At 38.1% G+C, this 19,425-nt stretch overlaps 2 protein-coding genes and 1 pseudogene across 2 annotated transcripts; 2 read left to right on the top strand and 1 right to left on the bottom strand.

Annotated features, from left to right (window-relative positions):
- The first annotated feature begins 1,845 nt into the window (after positions 1-1,845).
- Positions 1,846-2,455, top strand: LOC149197266 (uncharacterized). The gene is made up of 3 exons (XM_089408624.1): positions 1,846-1,996; positions 2,109-2,177; positions 2,258-2,455. The coding sequence occupies exons 1-3, from the start codon at positions 1,846-1,848 to the stop codon at positions 2,440-2,442; spliced, it is 405 nt and encodes a 134-aa protein (XP_089264750.1). The 3' UTR covers positions 2,443-2,455.
- A 3,416-nt stretch (positions 2,456-5,871) lies between these two features.
- Positions 5,872-6,282, bottom strand: LOC149197267 (transcription factor bHLH149-like). Its single transcript, XM_089408625.1, has one exon. The coding sequence runs from the start codon at positions 6,280-6,282 to the stop codon at positions 5,872-5,874; it is 411 nt and encodes a 136-aa protein (XP_089264751.1).
- A 3,557-nt stretch (positions 6,283-9,839) lies between these two features.
- On the top strand, positions 9,840-11,132 carry LOC149197268 (nematode resistance protein-like HSPRO2 pseudogene; annotated as a pseudogene).
- Positions 11,133-19,425: the final 8,293 nt, after the last annotated feature.

Consider the following 19,425-nt stretch of genomic DNA (forward strand, 5'->3'; position numbering starts at 1 on the left):
GTTCCTTGCAACAGGTCTGCTACTTAGTCCTTTACCAGCACTCGTATTCCCACTGCTGCGACCTCCTTTGCTGCTTCCAACCACCCGACCACTTCTTTTCTCATTCCATCTCTTGCTGGAAGTGTCCCCCTTCTATTTACTCTGCTGGTAACAGATTCTCGCCTTACGGATGGCTTCATCCATGGTTCTAGGATTATCGAATTCAATCCTTTCCCTTATATATGAAGGTAAGCTGCTCACAAACCTCTGAACCTTGGCTTTCTCTTCCTTGATGTAAGGTACATAACGTAGCAGCGAGGTAAAACGATTAATGAACTCGTCCATGGTCTGCTGTCCCAGTCTTAAATCGTGAAATTCTCTTGCCTTTTCATCATAGAAGCGCTCTGTCAGGTACCTCTCCTTAAAATACTTCTGGAACTTTTCCCATGTGATAGTTCGTTCGCTGGCCCCCTTGACAATCTTAATTTCCTCCCACCACAAGGTTGCCTTGCCTTGTAGCTGGAAGATTTCCAATCTTGCTTTCATATTGTGGTCGTACTCATACAACTGAAAATACTTGTTCATATTGATCAACCAGGCTTCAACAGCTTCCTCCTGCTCACCATCAAAATGTGGAGGTTTAATCTTTCGAAATTCTCCCTGCAATTCCACTTTCTGACGTTTTGATGTTTGCTGTTGAGGTGCATTATCAGAGTGATCCTCCTTATCTTCGGAATTTTCAAGTTCCATTTGATAATCTTGTTCTTCTGTTACCCTTTGCTGTTCTGCACTGGGGTTGGATAGGGGTGGGTTTTGCCTGTCTGACAGGCTCTTCAGAATCTTTTTCTGTTCAACTGTTAGACGTGCATTGTCCTCCCGCAACCGTGCCATTTCATTTTTCAATTCCCGGACAGTTTCCAGGATTGCAAGGTTAGTACTCCGTGACTCTGCGTCCAATTGCACCCATAGTCCTGCATTCTCTTGAGGGTTACTGCCGGGTCCTTGCATTTTGTCCCCACTCTGGTTAACTACCAGCTGTTGCAATTCTGTATTTCATTCCAATAAACAGAACACGGTTAAGTACGTTTGTTAGTTTGCATCAGTTTACTTGGTGTACCCTTCTGCATACTGTATATGCTTTACTTGAGGCCACAGTGTTGAAACTGGGCTCTGATACCAATTTGTCACACCTCTGTTACTAAATACATAAAAAAAAATTTTTTTATCATAGGTCAAACCCATATCCTCATTAAGCACGTCGAGTTCATATTCACCTGGACATTTAACACTTTATGGCACACATTATAACTATTCTGCATTCGACCCATATGGCACATATTATAATTACTTGGCATATAGCACATATGGTTTCGGTACTTACAGCTGTATTTGTATTTGTAAAACATAAGCATTCAACCTTATATATATGCATCAAAGAACAGTCAACTGTCTTATTCATGTTTCAATGTTTAAACACTATATGCATACAGGGTCGACTACATACATATGTTTTTCCACATTCGTGTGCCATGTGTACAGGTAAACTTGCGGTGTTATATGGTTGTAGGCATATATAGTTGGTTCTTTTCACGGTTTATATCAACAGTCACTTGCTGTACATTTGTGTTAATGTGGCGTGGCCTATGATGGTCCGACCACAGTACTTACAACCATCGCTGCACTATCAACTTAAAGACACCAGTCCGGAGAGGGTTAGGTGGCAGTCTCAGGCTTCTCCAGCCATGTGACACCTTGGGTGCAGGGATCTCGGTTTTGACGATCCCTATTCCCGCCTTAACTCTACGGCCCAGATCTAAACCCGCAATCCAACGGACGATATTTGGTCAAGGGTTTATGAGGATATTTATGCCCCTTCCTATGCTTCCGGGTTCATTTACCTGTTCATTTGTATTCGGCTCCGGCTCTGCATACCAGTCAGGGGTTTCCTCTACCAGTAACACCGCTTTGCTCAGCGAATGTCCAACAGATGTTCAATCCCGCCCACTGATCTCTACAGGTATAGGTTTTCAGTTTAGTGGCGATGGTTTCAAGGTTCATAATGCTCCTTTGAGTTACAGAATTTATCAATTTGTTACAGTAACGTTTAGTTTTTCATTGCTTTGCTTCAGCCAGCGTGCGCATGCTTTTCCATGGAACGAAGCTGGTTTCCCACGATGGTTCATCCCTCCGGATTCCAGGTAAGCAAAGTTTTATATCACTGTCTGTCATATACCCGCAGAAGTCTTTAGATATTAAGACAAGGTGTTTGGATGTGCAGGCCTCTGCTTCCACGCGGGCCTTCTTGTATTATCTGCTGAGGTACTCTCTGTCGAGAACCCTCCTGGTTGCATTCTCCTGCCCTTAGGTTATTTAACAGGGCACTATGGATATCTGGTTGTTTTCGAAGACTTTCGTTCAGCTCCAATGTTTATATTTGCTAGATTTACAGAGACATTTATATAGTTTCGACTTTAGTTGAGGGTTGAGCCTCCGCGCTCAAACCCTGTAACCGGCTTACTGAAGCCTATACTTGCCATGACTTTTCGTTCTTTATAGTTCAGGGTTTTCTCTCTATGTTATTCGGATTTTGCCTTTGCGGCCGAGGAGATGGCCAAGTTATCCCTCGGTGATGTATAAACAGAGTATTAGACTTATACAGTCTAATAGCATTATTATTATTTGGTTAACGAACATTGCTCTATTCTCGTTTTTATTTAATATCATGTTTGATCATAGGATTTGTTCATTTCAGCTATGATTACATGTTTCAAAGGGCGGCGAACCCCCACTGTTCTTGTGCTATCAGTATTTATAACTTTACTCTGTGCAACTTAATTTGTATCGGTTACAATGCATGCACTCCGGCACTGCTCGTTTACTGTTCTTTCGTTCTCTAGAAATGCACGCATAGCTTTTCCAATTATTCTGGGTTTTGTACCATTCGGTTGCATGCATAGTTCTGCATATGGTTTATGGGTTCTTTCGCAGTTATACAAATAGTTATCCGCATAACTGTGTTCTTTTGGTTATAATCTCATGCACAGGGTAAATTTATTACTTGCATATTTATCACAGGTTTATATAAATGCATGGACGGTAATATAACCGTAAGCCCTTAATAGATTTACATTTACGGGACTTACAAGAGATACATGTTATTTTCTTTCTGTATTGAAGTTAGAGCTAGCTACCCTCTGCTATGCGCTCATGTCTCACCTCTGACCACAGTCGAGGAATAATGGTGTATCCTTACTTCTACCATACAGTTTATTGCTACCCATGATTATTTAAACATTTACAGGTTCCGTCACGACATTCTCATGCTTAGTTTTGGTAGGGTCTCACTGTTCTTTATGTCGATAATTTCAATTCATTCCTCGACGTTACCGCTACACCTGTTTCAGAGGTTCACCTTTGACAAGTTTCGGTTCCCTGCAAGGGTTTGGTATTATAATGACTGTTAACAGAGTTCATATTTCAACCCGTGAGGGTATTTCGTCTCTGTCCCTGTCATCAATTCTTGATAATTTCTCTCTGGTTATATTACCCTAATGCATTGGGTATTCTGCAGCGACTCACGTTCGCTAATGACATTCTATCATAAAGAGAGGAACCGCTTCTGCATAATCACCTAAAGCTACAGCCTCTAGGGAAATTATAATGTATATTCCCTAATGATTATCTTAGTAATAAATGCATATATCATTACTATTCAGTGGTTTTACAGTTTTGAGACCGTACCTGGTTCACCCGAACTGGAATTGGTTCTCAAACAAATAAGTCACCTGAACTTTAGTTCTGCTCGCCCACCCAGCCTTGAGACCCATCACTCAGATGGAGTTCTCCCCCCGAGCCATCCTGCAGGCCTTCAGCCCTCAACAGGTTTTGTGCACTTCTGTGCCAGGTTATCTGATCCTCATCAGACTTAACCCATTCATTTCTTTTCTTTTTTTTCTTTTTCCTCTTCTTGGAAAGATTTTTCTTCTCTCTTCTGTCTGTCTCTACAGCACAGAAACCCCTCAGCCAGGACTTTTCCTGCTTTAGAGGGTAGTTCCATCAGTTATCACAACTGATCATTTTCTTTAAATTTCACCTCTAAGAGGCTGCCAGCAATTCCAAGAAAAATATTTAAATTTAATTATTAACTCAGAATTAGTTTGCCACAGTTTTGTTTAAAACATAACAACAACTGTATTAGTCTTTTACCACAGTAACTCTCAATTTTACATAAATCTGGGGTCATTACATGACCCTAAAAGAGATAAGATTCTATTTGGGTAAACAATGTCATTACGGATGTCGTTGCTTTCACGTGGAACTGCAAAAGCTTCACTATTACAGATTTAGTAGGTCTCACCCAAGCAAATATGAAACGAGATTTTTTTACAGGATTCAACGGTGTCACAATCTATATCTATGTTGGACGAAAGGAAAGGCGGTTGGGCATCTTTCATTTCATATTTTTTAGCGAGTCAATGATTGAAATGATTCATAAGCGGCATCTGTCAACCACATGCAGTTGTGGCGACTGCCCAGAGGCCACCTCAACGATAGCTGCCAACTAAACAGAAACGCAGCGTGCTGAATCCTTCGCTTTTTACCTCCATGACTTTGAAGATCGAACATGAACTTAATTATTTCTTAAAGAAATTCTTCTGTTAAAGATTTTAGTGGGCGCTATCTCTACTTAAATGGCCGTTGGCCCACAATGAGCACATCAAGAATCGATTTCGGAGAAGGTAATAAATATACCCTCAAACAAGGATCATGATATAGCGACGCCGTAGTCTAGGCCCTGCGATTAGGAAACTCCTATTTCGACCACTATAGCATCATTAATGCGCAGTTACATGCGCCGGAGATAGTCAGTGATGATTAGATAATAAAAAAAACGGCGTGTTACCTACAGCGCTTGTTATAAACTTCTATCTTCGGCGCATGTAGCCGCGCATTAATGAGGCTATAGTGGTGGAAATAGGAGTTTCCCATTCGACAATTCCTATTTCCACCTCCATAGCAAAGTTAATGTTATGGAGGTACCCCTTTGACAGCCTCACAGAGCACGGCGACCACCATCCACCATGCATCATCCGTCCATACATCATCTGTCTCCGGCATCCCTCTCCGGCTGCCCATCGAAACCCCCGGCGACCCTGCCCGCCGCCACCCGCAGCCTCCCCTCCGATCGTATTGATGACATATTGATGCCGGACGGGAGCGCGTGGCCTCCACTCAGATCATATTAATGCCCGACGGGAGAGCTCATTTACCTCACGCACGAACGGGACCAACCTCCTCCGGCCTTCAAAGTCCCGGCCAGCTCATCTGCAAAACCATTCCTACTCCGCGGCGAACAGAACATTATCTGCAAAACCATTCGGTGAACAGAACAGAGGAGACGTTCAATACCTGGAGGAGCTGGCCATTGGTTATCGAGATTTGCGGTTGGCAAGGTTAGTGCCCTTGAAGCCTGCGAATTCTTGGTGAATTTTAACATCTATTTCCCTCCAAATAGAAGTCAAGTAATATCTTTTTAAATCTATCTGAAAGCCAGGTAAACAAGTTTGATTTAGGATATGAATAATATCTTATGCGTTCTCTGTAAAATTTTCAAGACATAACATGGTTTGAGACTGCAACATACACTCAACTTACAGGACAGGTGGCAAGATGTGTAAATTTGTTTTCCGTCGGTCACCATTGAAACTTACAAATGCAATTTGGATCAAGTTCGTCCTCGGTCTGATTCATATAGGTCTTTGTCTGCCGTGCTTGATCCATCTATAAGTCATGTTATATCTTTTGACAAAAACCAGTTGGATTTGCTTTAAACTTTCAATATGGAAAATATCTTCTGTGATCTCTATATAATTTTCAATAACATAACTACTATTACAGAAGGGGAAGCTGATCCCTGCTTCTGTTGCGTGGTGGCTTCATCCATACACTAGTAGAACTCGTGTAAAATTCTCCGAGGGCCTCCATGGCGTGAACTTGCACTTCAAGATTCAATGTGTAGTCTGCGATCTCCTGAAGAAGGGTATCAAAACCCATGCTTCTGCCACCGGGAACGAGCCTCTGCAGAGTCCCAAGTTTCCTTTCAATGGAGCCATCGTCATGGCTATCTGTCTTTATATCAATATTGGCCAATCTTTTTCTCCTTGCCAGCGTTACGCTACGGCTTCGGCGGAGGGAGGATTTCTTCATCTTCAGCTTCGCCATCATCTTTTCTGTGCCCAAACGGTGATGGTTCAGAGCTCGACTCCACGCAGAACCCTTCTTCGCGGTTTGAGCCAAGCACATGTCGGTTATGCGCCGAATGGCTCGCTGGCGCTGCGTTAGGCTAGAGCGCCCTTTATGGATCTTTTGGAGACCGGGGAGAAGACGAGTAAAGTAGACCCCACAATCATCACCAGTGTCAAAATAGTGAAAATTCATTCATGAACAAATTAGCAAGCCTTCGAGTTTAACTCCTGGATTTTGTTGATCCATACACTAGTGCTGCCAATTGGATGGATAAAAATTTATGAATGCTGTAATTTACCAATTTTTCCTTCACCAATCCCAAAAACAAAAAAAAATACTTCATGAATTAGCAAGCCTTCTTCTTTTCTCCTGGATTTTGTTGATCCATACCCTAGTGCTGACAGCTAGATACAAAAACAAACCTTTATGAACGCCCTAGTTTACTAGTCTTACTCTAAAATGAGATTAAGTGTGCCTAATGACAACTATTTCATGGACCTAGCTGGTTTATAAAAGAACATCACAAATCAAGAGATAACAGATGCGTGCAGAAAGAATTCAAATATACACAAAAACAGAGCAAGTTTAGCATCTTTCATGAATTTTCAATAAAAATACATAGTAAATTAATTGGGTATATTTTAGGTGGTCATGAGGAATGATTGTTATCTTTCCTAATTAGATTCAATTCTCACAAGTGGCATGATAAACTAATATTGAATATATTATTAAAATGCTTTCAAACCTTATTTTAAAATAGATTTAACCCCTCAAAAGTATTTTACCTTTACCTAAGAACAAAACACACCCCAAAAAAAAAGCATTTCTATCTGCTTAGCATTATACTCAGAATTAATAACTCGATAGACTCATAAATAAGTCTAGACCCAAATAGACTATACAATAAGGACCTCGTTGCATTAAAAGAATACATCTGTGCGATTCGATAGCATTAAAATTTTCAAGTTCTTTGAGGATATGCGCACCACAACTAAGTCGAGGTTAGTTTACGGGTTAGTGTAAACTAAGAAAAGGTGATGATTATGATGATGATGATGATGGTTAACGTCCGCTGAGACCAAATAATGATCTATCGGACCTAAAAAGACAAATTATTTATTTTGATTTAAGATTTTATTCCTATGCTCAAAAAGCTTGGAGAGAAGCCTCCCGAGTTCACTATAATTTTGGCATTGTAAAAGGCTAGGAAGGTCAGAATTGTAACAAAGGTTGTGAAATTGAGATCTAATGTGGTTGTATGCAGGGCACTCTAAGAGGAAGTGGTTTTCATCCTCGATGCTCCTATTCTCACAAATATGGCAGATCCTTTCTATCCATGGCGTTTTAGGAACTGCCCAGCGGCCAGTTTCACTATGGAGCTCATGAGAATTCGTTCTAATCTTTGCTATATTAATTTTCTTCTTTGAGCTAGTTAAAATAGAGAGATACTTTTGATCTTCAAGGGTGGGGTTGATGACCCTCTTATAATAACTTAATTTTCTTTTAGACGCTAAATCTTTCTCACACCACAATTTTTCTTTGAACTTAGAAGTAACAATATCTTTAATGTTATTTATGTTTTGCAAAGCATCATTCTCATTGATCTCCCAATATTTTAACCAGGCCTTTGTGTCCTTATGCCATCCTCGGTTAAGCCTTAGGTGGTTTTGGCTAGAATTTAAAGCCAGCTTAGGAAGTCTATGATTGTCTATGTTATTGAGCTTGTGCTTGTACACCAGAAACCTGAGCATAGCTAGGCTCTCAATAGGAGAAATACCTGCTTCTATAAGGAGAATAGGATAGGGTGTATTACTTTTAATTTTCAGGTTATAAATTATAAAACGCTTCTGGATTTGCTCAATCTTTCTCCATGATTCTCTGGAGATGTTGCAGCCCCAAACTTCACAACCATATAAGATAACAGGAATGACTAAAGTTTCAAAGAGGAACTTCTTTTTATCCCACATTACGAGGTTTGCAGTTTTACAATTATTTTCAAGACCAAAATAAGCTTTCCAACCCCCATTGATCCTTTTCTCAATGCTATGGTTCCAGTTGAGCTTGTGATGGATATCAATTCCTAGGTACTTGTAAGAATACACTTCCTCCAAGTTATTATTGTCATACATAAAATTAGCGCAAGTGTCCTTCTTGGATTTGATAATCATAACTTTTGTTTTGTCAGTGTTAACAGTCATACCCTAAAAAAAAAAAAAAAAATCGATGCATTTTAGTTTTAGATAAATAAAAATGGTGAAAGTTAAAAATAGTTTGATTTATTTGTATTGCGTTGTTTAATGAGAAATTGTTTAAATGATTAAAAGTGGTTTGGATTTGGGTAAAAATCTCTGAATTAAGGAAAGACCTAGAAGGTCAACTGTGAGTTCATAGCTCAAAATCAAAGGAGGATAAATACAAGTGCAAAACTACGAAAAAATGGTAGCTGAGACTATCGAGAAAACTGAGGAAAGACCTAGAAGGTCAACAATAAGTTCAAAGTGCATAATTAAGTAGGGTAAATTATAAGTGCAAAACTAAGAAAAAATATAGCTGAAATATTCTTAAATATAGCTGAAATATAGCGGATTCCATAAAGTGATTTAAGAATATTTTGAAAACATATGAAATATAGCTGAATTAACATAATATTTTACTAAACTAATTAATAAATATGTAACATAAAATATATTTGAATTACTGAATCTATTAATATACTATTTATTGAATCAGTAAACTAACTAATAAATCAATTTTTGACAACTTTATCCTCTCCCGGTGAAACTAATCCTCTCTCACATTGATAACTTTTTCATAAAGGGTATCATTATTTGCTTCATTAGATGTCACGAAGACAAAGTGAGAAAGGATACAGTTAATGGAACATATTTTCGATATTGGGGGAATGCCTTTTTATTAAACAATGGGTATTTTATGCTTTATGAGCATACTGAGAATGAGTGTTGTTCTTTCTTCGCAGAGGCATTGCAGCCGATGTTACATCATAATCTATTCAACTCTCAGCTTAAACCCAGAGAAAATATCGTTGTTTCTATGTCCAGGATTGAAACCGGAAACCTTTCTGTCGAGATGATTTTAATGAGTTTACATATTTACATTAAATATTAACACTTTAGATATTCAGACTAAAATCAGTTGATGAAAGCACTTACAGAGTTTGTCCTTGCCGGACGTGCAACAGTAATGTGCTCAGAATTTAAGTGCCAACAGACCAACCACTGTATATTTAGCTTATATCTATTCACTTTGTTAACTGGAAAAATATATATTTATGTGTTGACATTATTTAACTCTTTTCATTATTTATGTGTTGAGTTTTTATCATCTACATAAAAAGTTGAGTTGCAACAAATAGATATGTTTTTTGTCCAGTAACGTATTATATATAGCTTTTTGATATATTATGGCTTTTTAAATATATCAAGGATTTAAGAACATTTTATTCTATTCCAGTTTTCAAAATTTTAGTGTTTAAAATGTATTTTAGTGTTTATTCTATTATTATGTTGTTCTTTTTAGATTATGGTATATGGAGAGCATTAGTGTCTTTACTCTCCTCATTATGTTTGCAGGGAAAAAATATGTCCTGTAAAAAAATGGCATCCTATTTTTCCTTTGTTGAAGAATCCATAGAGCCCTCCCCCATGGAGTGTGCGGGTTACGAGCAGTATGTGCATCTCCCCGAGATCAGTGCCATGTGGAAATTCAAGGAATGGCCTGGTTGGTCTAGAGAGGGGTTGGTAAAGGCTGCCTTACAGTCATTGGAGATTACTTTTCAGTTTGTTTCGTTTGTGCTTTGTGACACAAGGACTTACATTGACAAAGAGGAATGGAAGAGAAGGCTTGAATCCTTAATTAGTTCCCAGATTGAGTTGATTTCAATGATTTGTGAAAATGACAAGCAGGTTCCCACTCTTCAGTTGTCAGTAAGTAGTGGTGTTCTCTCATGGAAAGTTTTCCATGAGGTATGGCAGAGACCTGGTGCTTTACCTGTGGTTAGCAGAACAAGTGAAGAGAGCTTACTTCCTCGTTTGGGTACATGGAAAAGCGCTGAAGCTATGGTTTCTAGAATATGGCTTGCCATTGAAGGCCATATGCAGAGGACTCCCTTCACTTTAGGTCTGGGGGAACCAAATATGTCAGGTAAGCCTCTTCTTGAATATGATAGAATCTGCAAGCCAAGATATTTGCACTCTTTAAAACAACATAAACAGTTCCATAATCTAGAAGATGCCAAACTTTGCAATGTCCTCCAGATCTTTGAGGCATGGGTATTTGTAGGCCAAGAATTGTTGCAGAGAGTATATGAAAGAATAGACTCTGGGGATTTCGTAGGAGCATCCACAGACTGTTGGATGGTTGAAAGGATGTGGAACATGCTCACAGAAATTGTGAATTTGCTTCTAGTGATGGACCCAGATGATTTCCTTTGCCTTAAACACCAGTTGGCAATTAGCAGCACTAGTACGCTTGCAGGCGCATATTGCCTTCGGTCTGCCCCCCTTAGAGACCTTACAAATGCATGCAAGGAACTAAGGCATCTGGTGCCCAAAGTCATCGGTGTTGAGGCTGATCCAAAGGGTGGACCAAGGCTCCAGGAGGCACTTATGCATTTGTTTCATTCACGTGGACTGTGCTCACATAACACTTCAGGTGCTTACCATGTTGCAACAATACATGTTCTGTTGGCCTTCCAGGCAATAGAAGCCGCGGTGAAAAGGTTTTTCTTCTCATATCAGCAGCTGGTAGTAACAACCATGGGTAGCACTGAAATGAAGGGTCCATCATATCTAGGTGCTTGTGATGCCCTACGTCATATATATTTTGAACCACCTTATTTCCCTAGTGTGGATGGTGCAAAGACATTTTTGGGTTACTATTGGCACTAAAAGTTACAACTATGGTGGATGGTACACTGGAAGATCTACAGACAAATCAAGTGAAGTGTACAAGAGAAAGAATAGTGCCTTCAGTTTTTCAATGTATTACCCCAAATTCATACATACACTTTTTACATTGACAGTTTTGAGTACTATACATAGAATTATATTGGATATAGGATTAGACTCATTTTTGTTCATCCCCATCAGTAGGACCAATCAATAGAACAGTGGTAGAAATTTGGGATTTTTTTTTTTTTTCCCTCTCCAACATGGATAGGATACTAAGGATTCATAGTGTGCAATTCCTCCTTCATTAAATAGTGTAAAAGATTGTCCAAAATTAAAAAGGTAATTATTAAAATTATTAAATTTTACGAGTTGTTTCTTTTTTTAATTTTTTAATTCTTTACCTAAATTTTATGATGAGTTTAATGATATTTATATAATTCATTATAAATTTTAACATGAAATGTAGTTTAATGCTGTTATTTTTATATAGTTTTTTTAAGATTTTTTTATTCAGTGTGTGAAACTGAGATAATTATAATTTTAATTTGTTGAGTTTATTTAATGGAATGCATCATAATTTTTTTGATGCAATTTTTTTTTTATTTTTTTTTATCAGATTTTTTGTTTTTTAAGATTTTTTAATTCACTGTGTGAAATTGAGATAATTATAATTTTAGATTATTGAATTTATTTAATGGAATGTATCATAAAAAATTTAATGTATTAAATCTATATCATATTCAAGCTACATTCCTACCATAAATATCCACTCATTTCCAAAGTTTTGAGAAAAAATATTAGATAATGCAGTTCAGATTGACTAATAACATATAATTAGTATAGTTTTTTATCTCTACATTTATTTTACAAAGTACTCTGATACTTCTTCATACTCTACTTTAATTTTCTTGCACATGGCCTTGTGTTATTGCTTAAGATGTCATTTAATTTAACTGAATTTATGGTAAAGGTATAAATTTTGCCTTTAGTTCTTCAATACAAATTTGTTTTAATGAGATTGTGAATTTTAGTCAAATTATTTCTAGTATAGTATCATTTATAAAATACGTTGTTCTTTAATCATATAAGTTTAAATTTAGAACATTGATAATGCATATTGCTTATAATCATTCTCACTCTTAATATCTATAATTTGGCTTAACACTTATCATTTTCTTGCAGATTGACACACAGTTCGCTCGCTTGTGCAGAGCCTAACGCCACAGTTTACAAAGAACAAAAACAATCATTGTAATTTTTATTTCGTGGGTGACTGGCAACCTTTAGTGAATTGCCTTCACCTCTGCAATTTTTTTCCATATAGTTCAGATTGTTTTAATAATCAGTATTAGTAGGGAAATTACTTAGCATTTACTTTAAAATTTTTACATTTCACACATAGCTTAATAACGGGAAAAGTAAGTGGCCATAATCCACACATTTTTTCAATTTGTTTTGCTCTTTTACCGAAGTCAAATAGTTTAATTAGCAAAGGAGTAAGTGGCCCATAATTCACTCATATATTTTACTAACCAAAGTATCTTTACTTCATTAGCATTGGGACTAGGAACTGGTGTTATTAAAGAAAGGGAGTAGCCCCTGCTTCCCTTGCGTCTTTTAGACGATCCTGGGCTTGCATCTGAAATCTTTCTGAAAGCACTAAGTTTTTCATCTCCCTTTTTAGGCTCACATAGTGTAATAGGAAGGAAGTAAGTGGCCCATCAACCACACATTATTTTATTGGCAGGTAAGGAACAAACATAATTTAGTGTAAGTAGACGAATTTGAAAAGGATCATCGAATATCCACATGACTACAAACTTTGTATGTTCACTATGTCACTTACACACACATTTCACTACACACACTAAGCTACTCTAAACTTTGAACAAAGGGAATCAAGTGTAAAATCCCTTTGTACTTAGATTATTTAAGCTTAATTTTTCACACCATAAGTGAAGGAAGACACGTAAAAGAAATCATAACTTGAACAAACTAAATTTCCCCACATGGGCCACAAAATAATTTATAGTTTAGGTTAGGACTGTTGGGGGTAGGCATCCAATAAGCCGCCATGGTCATGTTACATTTTGAAACATAGAAGTTGTCTTTTAGGGTGCTTCAAATCCTTCAATCAGTCCATGGAAAAGACAACCCAGGCAGCACAGAGACCCGATTCAGAGGGGGTTCGGCTTAGGCTCAGTGCGTGCAGTCCTATATGGGGCTACCCAACCTGTATAGTGCTCGGTACTGATAACTGATTACCAAGAAGCTAAAGACTCGACTGCCTCCATGAGACGAAGGTATCCTATTGGCCAAATTTTAGGGCATCTTTCCCTATAGGTGGAGGTGTGGGAAGCACTAAAGCCTCATTCAATACCTTGGTTGATTCTTTTCGTTGCTGGAAGCGTCACTAGTTCTTTCGGGACGTAGCCCCAGTACTCGTCATTCTTTGGCTGCTGGAAGCGTCACAAGTTCTTTCGGGACGTAGCCCCAGTACCCGTCATTTTTTGGCTGCTGGAAGCGTCACCAATTCTTTCGGGACGTAGCCCCAGTACCCGTCACAAAAGATATCTCCGCAAGGCCCAGTTACTTATAGAGTGGAAAGGACGAATAGGTCTTCATAGGACCTTTTATCATACGCAAAACAATCTAAAATATTTTCCTTGTTTGATTGATCACATAGCTTAACTTAAAGGGAAAGTAACACTTTATTTTTCAGTTTGATTTATGTATGTAATTTATTTTTATACACATTCCTCTCCTCACCACAAAAGTGACACACATTCCATTTTAAGAATACACAAATACTTTACTTTTTCATATTAAGAATAACAAGACAATGCTACACAAAACATTCCATATTAAGTTCTACTAGCTGATATTATAATTACCAAATAATATACTCCCATGGGAAACAAATTTAAATTAATTACAATGGGCATGCCATTTAGCATGATTAGGCATGAATTGGATGGAATAATCCACTTTCTTCTTGGTCTCAATAGCCAATTGGACTAGCCAAGACTCCTTATGAATTGTCCTGAGTAAGGAACTCTTCTCGACCACTTATGGGCTTACGTAGTTTGTCCTGGGTTTAACAAAATAGAAATGGATTGGTCATTGATCTTACCTTCCATTTAGATTATTGAGGCCTGATGATCCACTTATCTGTTGTCCATGGATGCATATATGCATGGTGCACACCTCTCCATGTCGTTCACAGTCTCTTCTTCATGTACGTTATACGATCTTGGGCGACTTTGTTGCCATTGAGGGAAGTCATTTTTCCAATGGTTCTCCCACGTGCCCAACATTACATAGGCCCTACCCTAAGCTTCTCAATTTCATATTGTGTGGGTTTCATGAACCACTCTTCACTTGCTAATGACATCTCTCTATTGAGGTTCTCCTTTGGCATGAGCGACTGGCTTATGGCTTCCCATTGCTAGCTTCATTCCTTTCCCTTTAAAGTTTGGCTTGACCTTCTCCTCCCAGTCTGTTCTCGCAAATGGACATTTATTAAGTATATGCTCTTGGGTTTCAGCTTCTTTTCTGCATAAGCTACATATTGAGGGCCCATAGAAGCCTCTTTGCTGGATTTTGTCCCATGTTAGAGTCCGCTCTTTGCTCACCAACCATGCAAAAATTGTTACTTTCGGCCACCACTTGCCTTCCCATATTACTCTCCAATCAATAGCTCCTTCCTCCCTTTCCTGTTTCGTTGCTAAATAATACGCTTCTTTTACTGTATAGGTTCCTTTCATAGATTTTCCGCACCTGAGGATATCCCTTCCTGGTCTGATTTTAATTTTCCTCAATTCTACCTCCTTAGTATATAATTTTTCTATATCCTGGTTTATATTTTCATACCATTCCTCTGGCCTCCTCCAAACCTTCCATATATAATTGGACTCTCCCTCTTTCCAGTAATCCCTCACATATTCTAATCCTGCCCTCTTCGCTTTTTGTTGGACTTCTTGTAGGGTTTGTATCCTTGCCAATTTATCTCGCTGCTGCCATCCTTCCTCCCAGAATCTGGCATTGCTCCCCGCATAGATTTCCGTATTGTGCATATGGATGCATAATGATGATGTTTTAATAAGTCAATGCTTAATGAATGTACAATTAGATTCCATGATATTGTGTAAATTTTTGATTTGCAACTTTTACAAAGACCACCACCACCACATGTCAGGTTCATCGTATGGTGATGTTATAGAAATTGCACAACTTAATGTTAATGTTGTGTTCCACAACGCCTATTGCCACCTTTAAAAAACTACCACAAAATTCTCAATTGATGATATTTAAAGTTGATGTTAAAACTATTAAAGTCATGTATAAGTTTAATATTATGCTACCACCCATAAGTCAACATTGTTGAATGGATTTGAGGAGATTTTCTTGACATTTTGGACTTTGGCCTTATGGTAGCTTCTCTCCTCCTTTGTTCCTTTTATGTCTGACCCTTCTACATATCTATGTTGGTTACAAAGATAGCCAAGTGATTGTTGTGTAGTTTTTCCTAAGTCATTTCTTCACATGGGCTACCTTTCCAACCTCTCCACTGTTTCCAAAATTATTGGTGAGTGCCTATGCTCTTGAATTCCTACCAATTTTAGGATGGATGTGATTATTATTGGCATGATTCCTTGAATTTCTTGTGTGTTATGTAAATGAGTTCTTATCTCTTGAGCATTTTCAACTTCTGACTTTGGAAACTCATTTAAAGATGTTTTTATCTCTCTCAAGTGTTACATAACCATTTCCAATCTATAAAGAATCTCGAAGATTCCTCTTCCAAAAGCTTCCAGGATTTGTTTTAACCATTTACCCTCACTAGTTTTTGCTTTTAGGAAAATTTCCCTTTAATTTGCTTTTGAGTGATTTTGATTTGATTGCCTTAGATTTGTTAAATTTGATTTTTGATAAATAGTTTTACATGCTCGATTAATATAGGAAAAATACAAAAATTCTTTTGGAAACAAAGTTTGCTTTGGTAGCATTTGTAGTCTTTTGAAGAAAAAGGAAATTTCGTGAATAATTAGTGGTCATGAGTTGCATGTTTTGAAAAGATAAAGAAAATTGTTTCTTTGATTGTCTTTGTTAAGAAAGTTGTTTTCTATAAAATTTGGATTCTTCCAACTCTCTTAGCTAGGAGATTCATTGAAAAAGAAAAGTAGTGTAAATCATCTTAGGTGCATATTTGTAGTGGTTGAGAGTCGAGTCTACACACCACCAGTTTCATCTCCACTACCTTTTGTCTTAAGAAAGCCATAAAATTAACGCTTAAAGTAAAATCAACTTAGTAACTTTTTATTTACTAGGGCTCTGAAACACCAATATAGATCAGGCTAGTGTCTTGGAGTAGGAGAGTAATAAACTCTCCAAGACAACAAAACCAAACAAGTAGCTTATCTTGTGATAGATTAAATCCAGTTGTTTCATTTATACTCTGGGAAAGCTCCTCTTAAAGGAGAAGCACGAGCTCGTGTCCGAACCAGTGAGGGGATCAATCCTCCCTTGTTGGGAACGACGCCAGACACGCACGTATTACAAACGGTAAACCTCGGATTAACCATTGTCGAGGAGCCAGGGGTCACTTGTCGGTAAACCTTGGATTATTGTCAAGGAGCCGGCAAGGGGATTGAGCTTGATACTCTGCCCTTGCGTGCTGTCGGAGTGTAGACTGTTCCCCCAGGTGTACTTGTTGCTGTTGGTAACCTTAGTGACCATAATCTTTAGGATTCTACCGAGGTGACGGTGGAGGGAAGATCCCACTGTACTTGGAGCAGACGTCGGCTAGACTCACTTGGATTTTCCGGGGGGTTCACTTCACTCGAGACGGTTAAAGTGGAGGAACTTGTGCCGGTCTATTCATTAAGCAGGTTGCCGGGGTAACTGTTCCACCCGCCACTTCTGTACTGAATCCGGGGATGTTGGGTTTCATCTCCAACTAGCGCTTTCGGTCCGGAAGGCTACTGTTTGTGCTTGGTTTGATGCCCTAGATTCTTTAGGCGTGTGCTTCAAATTTGTTTGGTTCTTTAGAGACTTTAGGCAGTTTTCTTTGAGATTTTACTTTGTTTGCGTGTGCAATAGTTAAAAGTCTTTAACTGTGGCGGAATTACCGAGACAGTCCCGTAGACTTCGGGGCTAGTCTCCTGAGATTGTTTCCGTGGCCGAATTGTTGAGGACATCCCGTAGAATTCGGGGCGAGGACACAAATTGCGTCTGGGGGGCAACCTCAAGGACAGTATATACCTGTGGTACAATACATTCCTCAAGGTCAACCCCAGCCTCAATATGTACCCCAAGGTCAACCCCAGTATCAGAGCCTTGTTTTGTTCATTTGTTATTAACCTTGGAATTCCCTAGCATTGGTAATCTTCAAGCTTATTACTCTTGATATTGGGGGTTTGTTGGGGACAGGTTTTATGTCTCTCCCTTTCATCCCTATTTGAAGGGACCCATTAACACACCATCTTATGTGTCAGTATTAGGCAGTTCCCTTTGACCAATTCCAGCGCAACGACTCATCACAAGTCGCCCCTCGACAATAACATGGTGGCCCCACCTCCAGAAAGAATTCATATGTCATGCATGGGTTAGTCTAAATTTGTCAGAGATATTTAAGCTTATTAATGACCCAATTTCTTATGATCTTAGTTATCGTACAATGTCATCTAAGATCCCCTGAATATTACTTAATCCCAAAGTGGTTTACGTGAAAAGTATAAAATATTTACTAAAAAATGAGACTTCCATGCTTAGTACGCTATGCATTGATGAAGACCATATTATTTACTCAAGCTAAATTATTTTCAATTGCAATTTGTATAGGTATTTTAAGAATGAATAAGTGGGGGAGGATTAACGAGTTGGAAGTTGAAGACCCGGAAGATATGATATAATTTTCAGCAGAAGACTTAACATGGACAGAGATTGAGGGGGACCAAGTTGCAGTTATTCCATATTGTCGACTTGATGATTTCATAAGTGGAGAGGAATCAAATGAAAGAGCACCCACCCAATTTCTTCTTAAGAATCATCGAAGTAACAAAATAGAGGATATCAAAGTCACCAATTACTCAACATTCTTGGAGTACAGTGTGTGAGTATCTATATGCTTTTTCAAGATATGTGTAATTTTTTCAATATGCATAAATATTATATCTAATTTGCAGTAATTTTTTTACGTACAGTTATTGGTGTTCATATGGTCCACAGTCGACAAGGAGAATTAGGAGTGCATCATCAGATCCAAAGACAACCCGCAATCGACATGAAAGTATTAAAGTTGGTTGCCAATGTCACTTCTTTGTGCGACGACTTGTGATGAGACCAGATGATGCTGTAATAATATATACTGCATGTAGACATATTGATGAATCCAATGTTATTTGTCATGGGACAGATGCAATCGGAAGGTCCATGAGATTCAATTATGCACCACATTTAAGTTGGCATATGCGATCTAGAGTCCAACATTTCGTTAAAAGAGGTTTTAATGTTACAATGATATGGGACAAGTTCATCTCTAATGTGAAGGATGGATCCGGTGAGTTATACACAGGGATACCTCGAGATACCTACATGACAAAAAAAGATATAAGTAACATTTACAATGATATCATAAGGCTAGAGTATGTTAAAGATCAAAGTGATCCAAAGAGTGTGGAGTGCTGATACAAGGAAAACCCAGAGAGTTTTTTCTTCTACCAAAAACAAGATCTTGTTGAAAATATCCCTTTTATCATAGGCATACAAACAAAGTGGATGTGTTCAATGATGCTGAAATACTCTCACAATAATATTATCTCTATGGATTCAACCTTTAGTACAAATAAGTACGGGGTGAGTGCATATTTATCCTAAATCCGATTCATTTATTTAACCTCATATTAATGCATGTATCTTATATAAATATAATTATGCATATTTTTTGTAATGCAGTATCAACTTTACACCTTAATGGTTTTCGACGAACATCACAATGGGGTTCCAATAGCTTGGGTGATATCATCACGCAACACTATAACTGATCTTTCTAAATGGATGTTGGCCTTACCTGCAATTGGAAACAAAGAGTGACCAGATTGGCATGTTCTTGCCTTCATCACGGATGATGTTACTGCTGAAATTGAAGCATTGAGGTGATGTGTTTATTATTTTTACAAGAGGCATAAAAAATATTGTTAATGTATAATCTCACTAAAAATTATGTTATTGCAGGTCTACGATCAAGTGCAAAGTATTATTATGTGTGTGGCATGTTCGTCGTGCATGG

Source organism: Pinus tabuliformis, chromosome 2_2, assembly GCF_031772625.1.
Source record: "Pinus tabuliformis cultivar Carrire ecotype Pingquan chromosome 2_2, CPIR1, whole genome shotgun sequence".
Classification (NCBI taxonomy): Eukaryota; Viridiplantae; Streptophyta; class Pinopsida; order Pinales; family Pinaceae; genus Pinus; species Pinus tabuliformis.

Bases quoted from the DNA above. Each gene is read 5' to 3' on its own strand.
- LOC149197266 (XM_089408624.1), top strand. From the start codon at position 1,846: ATGCCCCTTCCTATGCTTCCGGGTTCATTTACCTGTTCATTTGTATTC. The intron at 1,997-2,108 runs GTATAGGTTTTC...GCTTTGCTTCAG, and splicing joins CCGCCCACTGATCTCTACAG to CCAGCGTGCGCATGCTTTTC. The intron at 2,178-2,257 runs GTAAGCAAAGTT...TTGGATGTGCAG, and splicing joins TTCATCCCTCCGGATTCCAG to GCCTCTGCTTCCACGCGGGC.
- LOC149197267 (XM_089408625.1), bottom strand. From the start codon at position 6,282: ATGTGCTTGGCTCAAACCGCGAAGAAGGGTTCTGCGTGGAGTCGAGCT.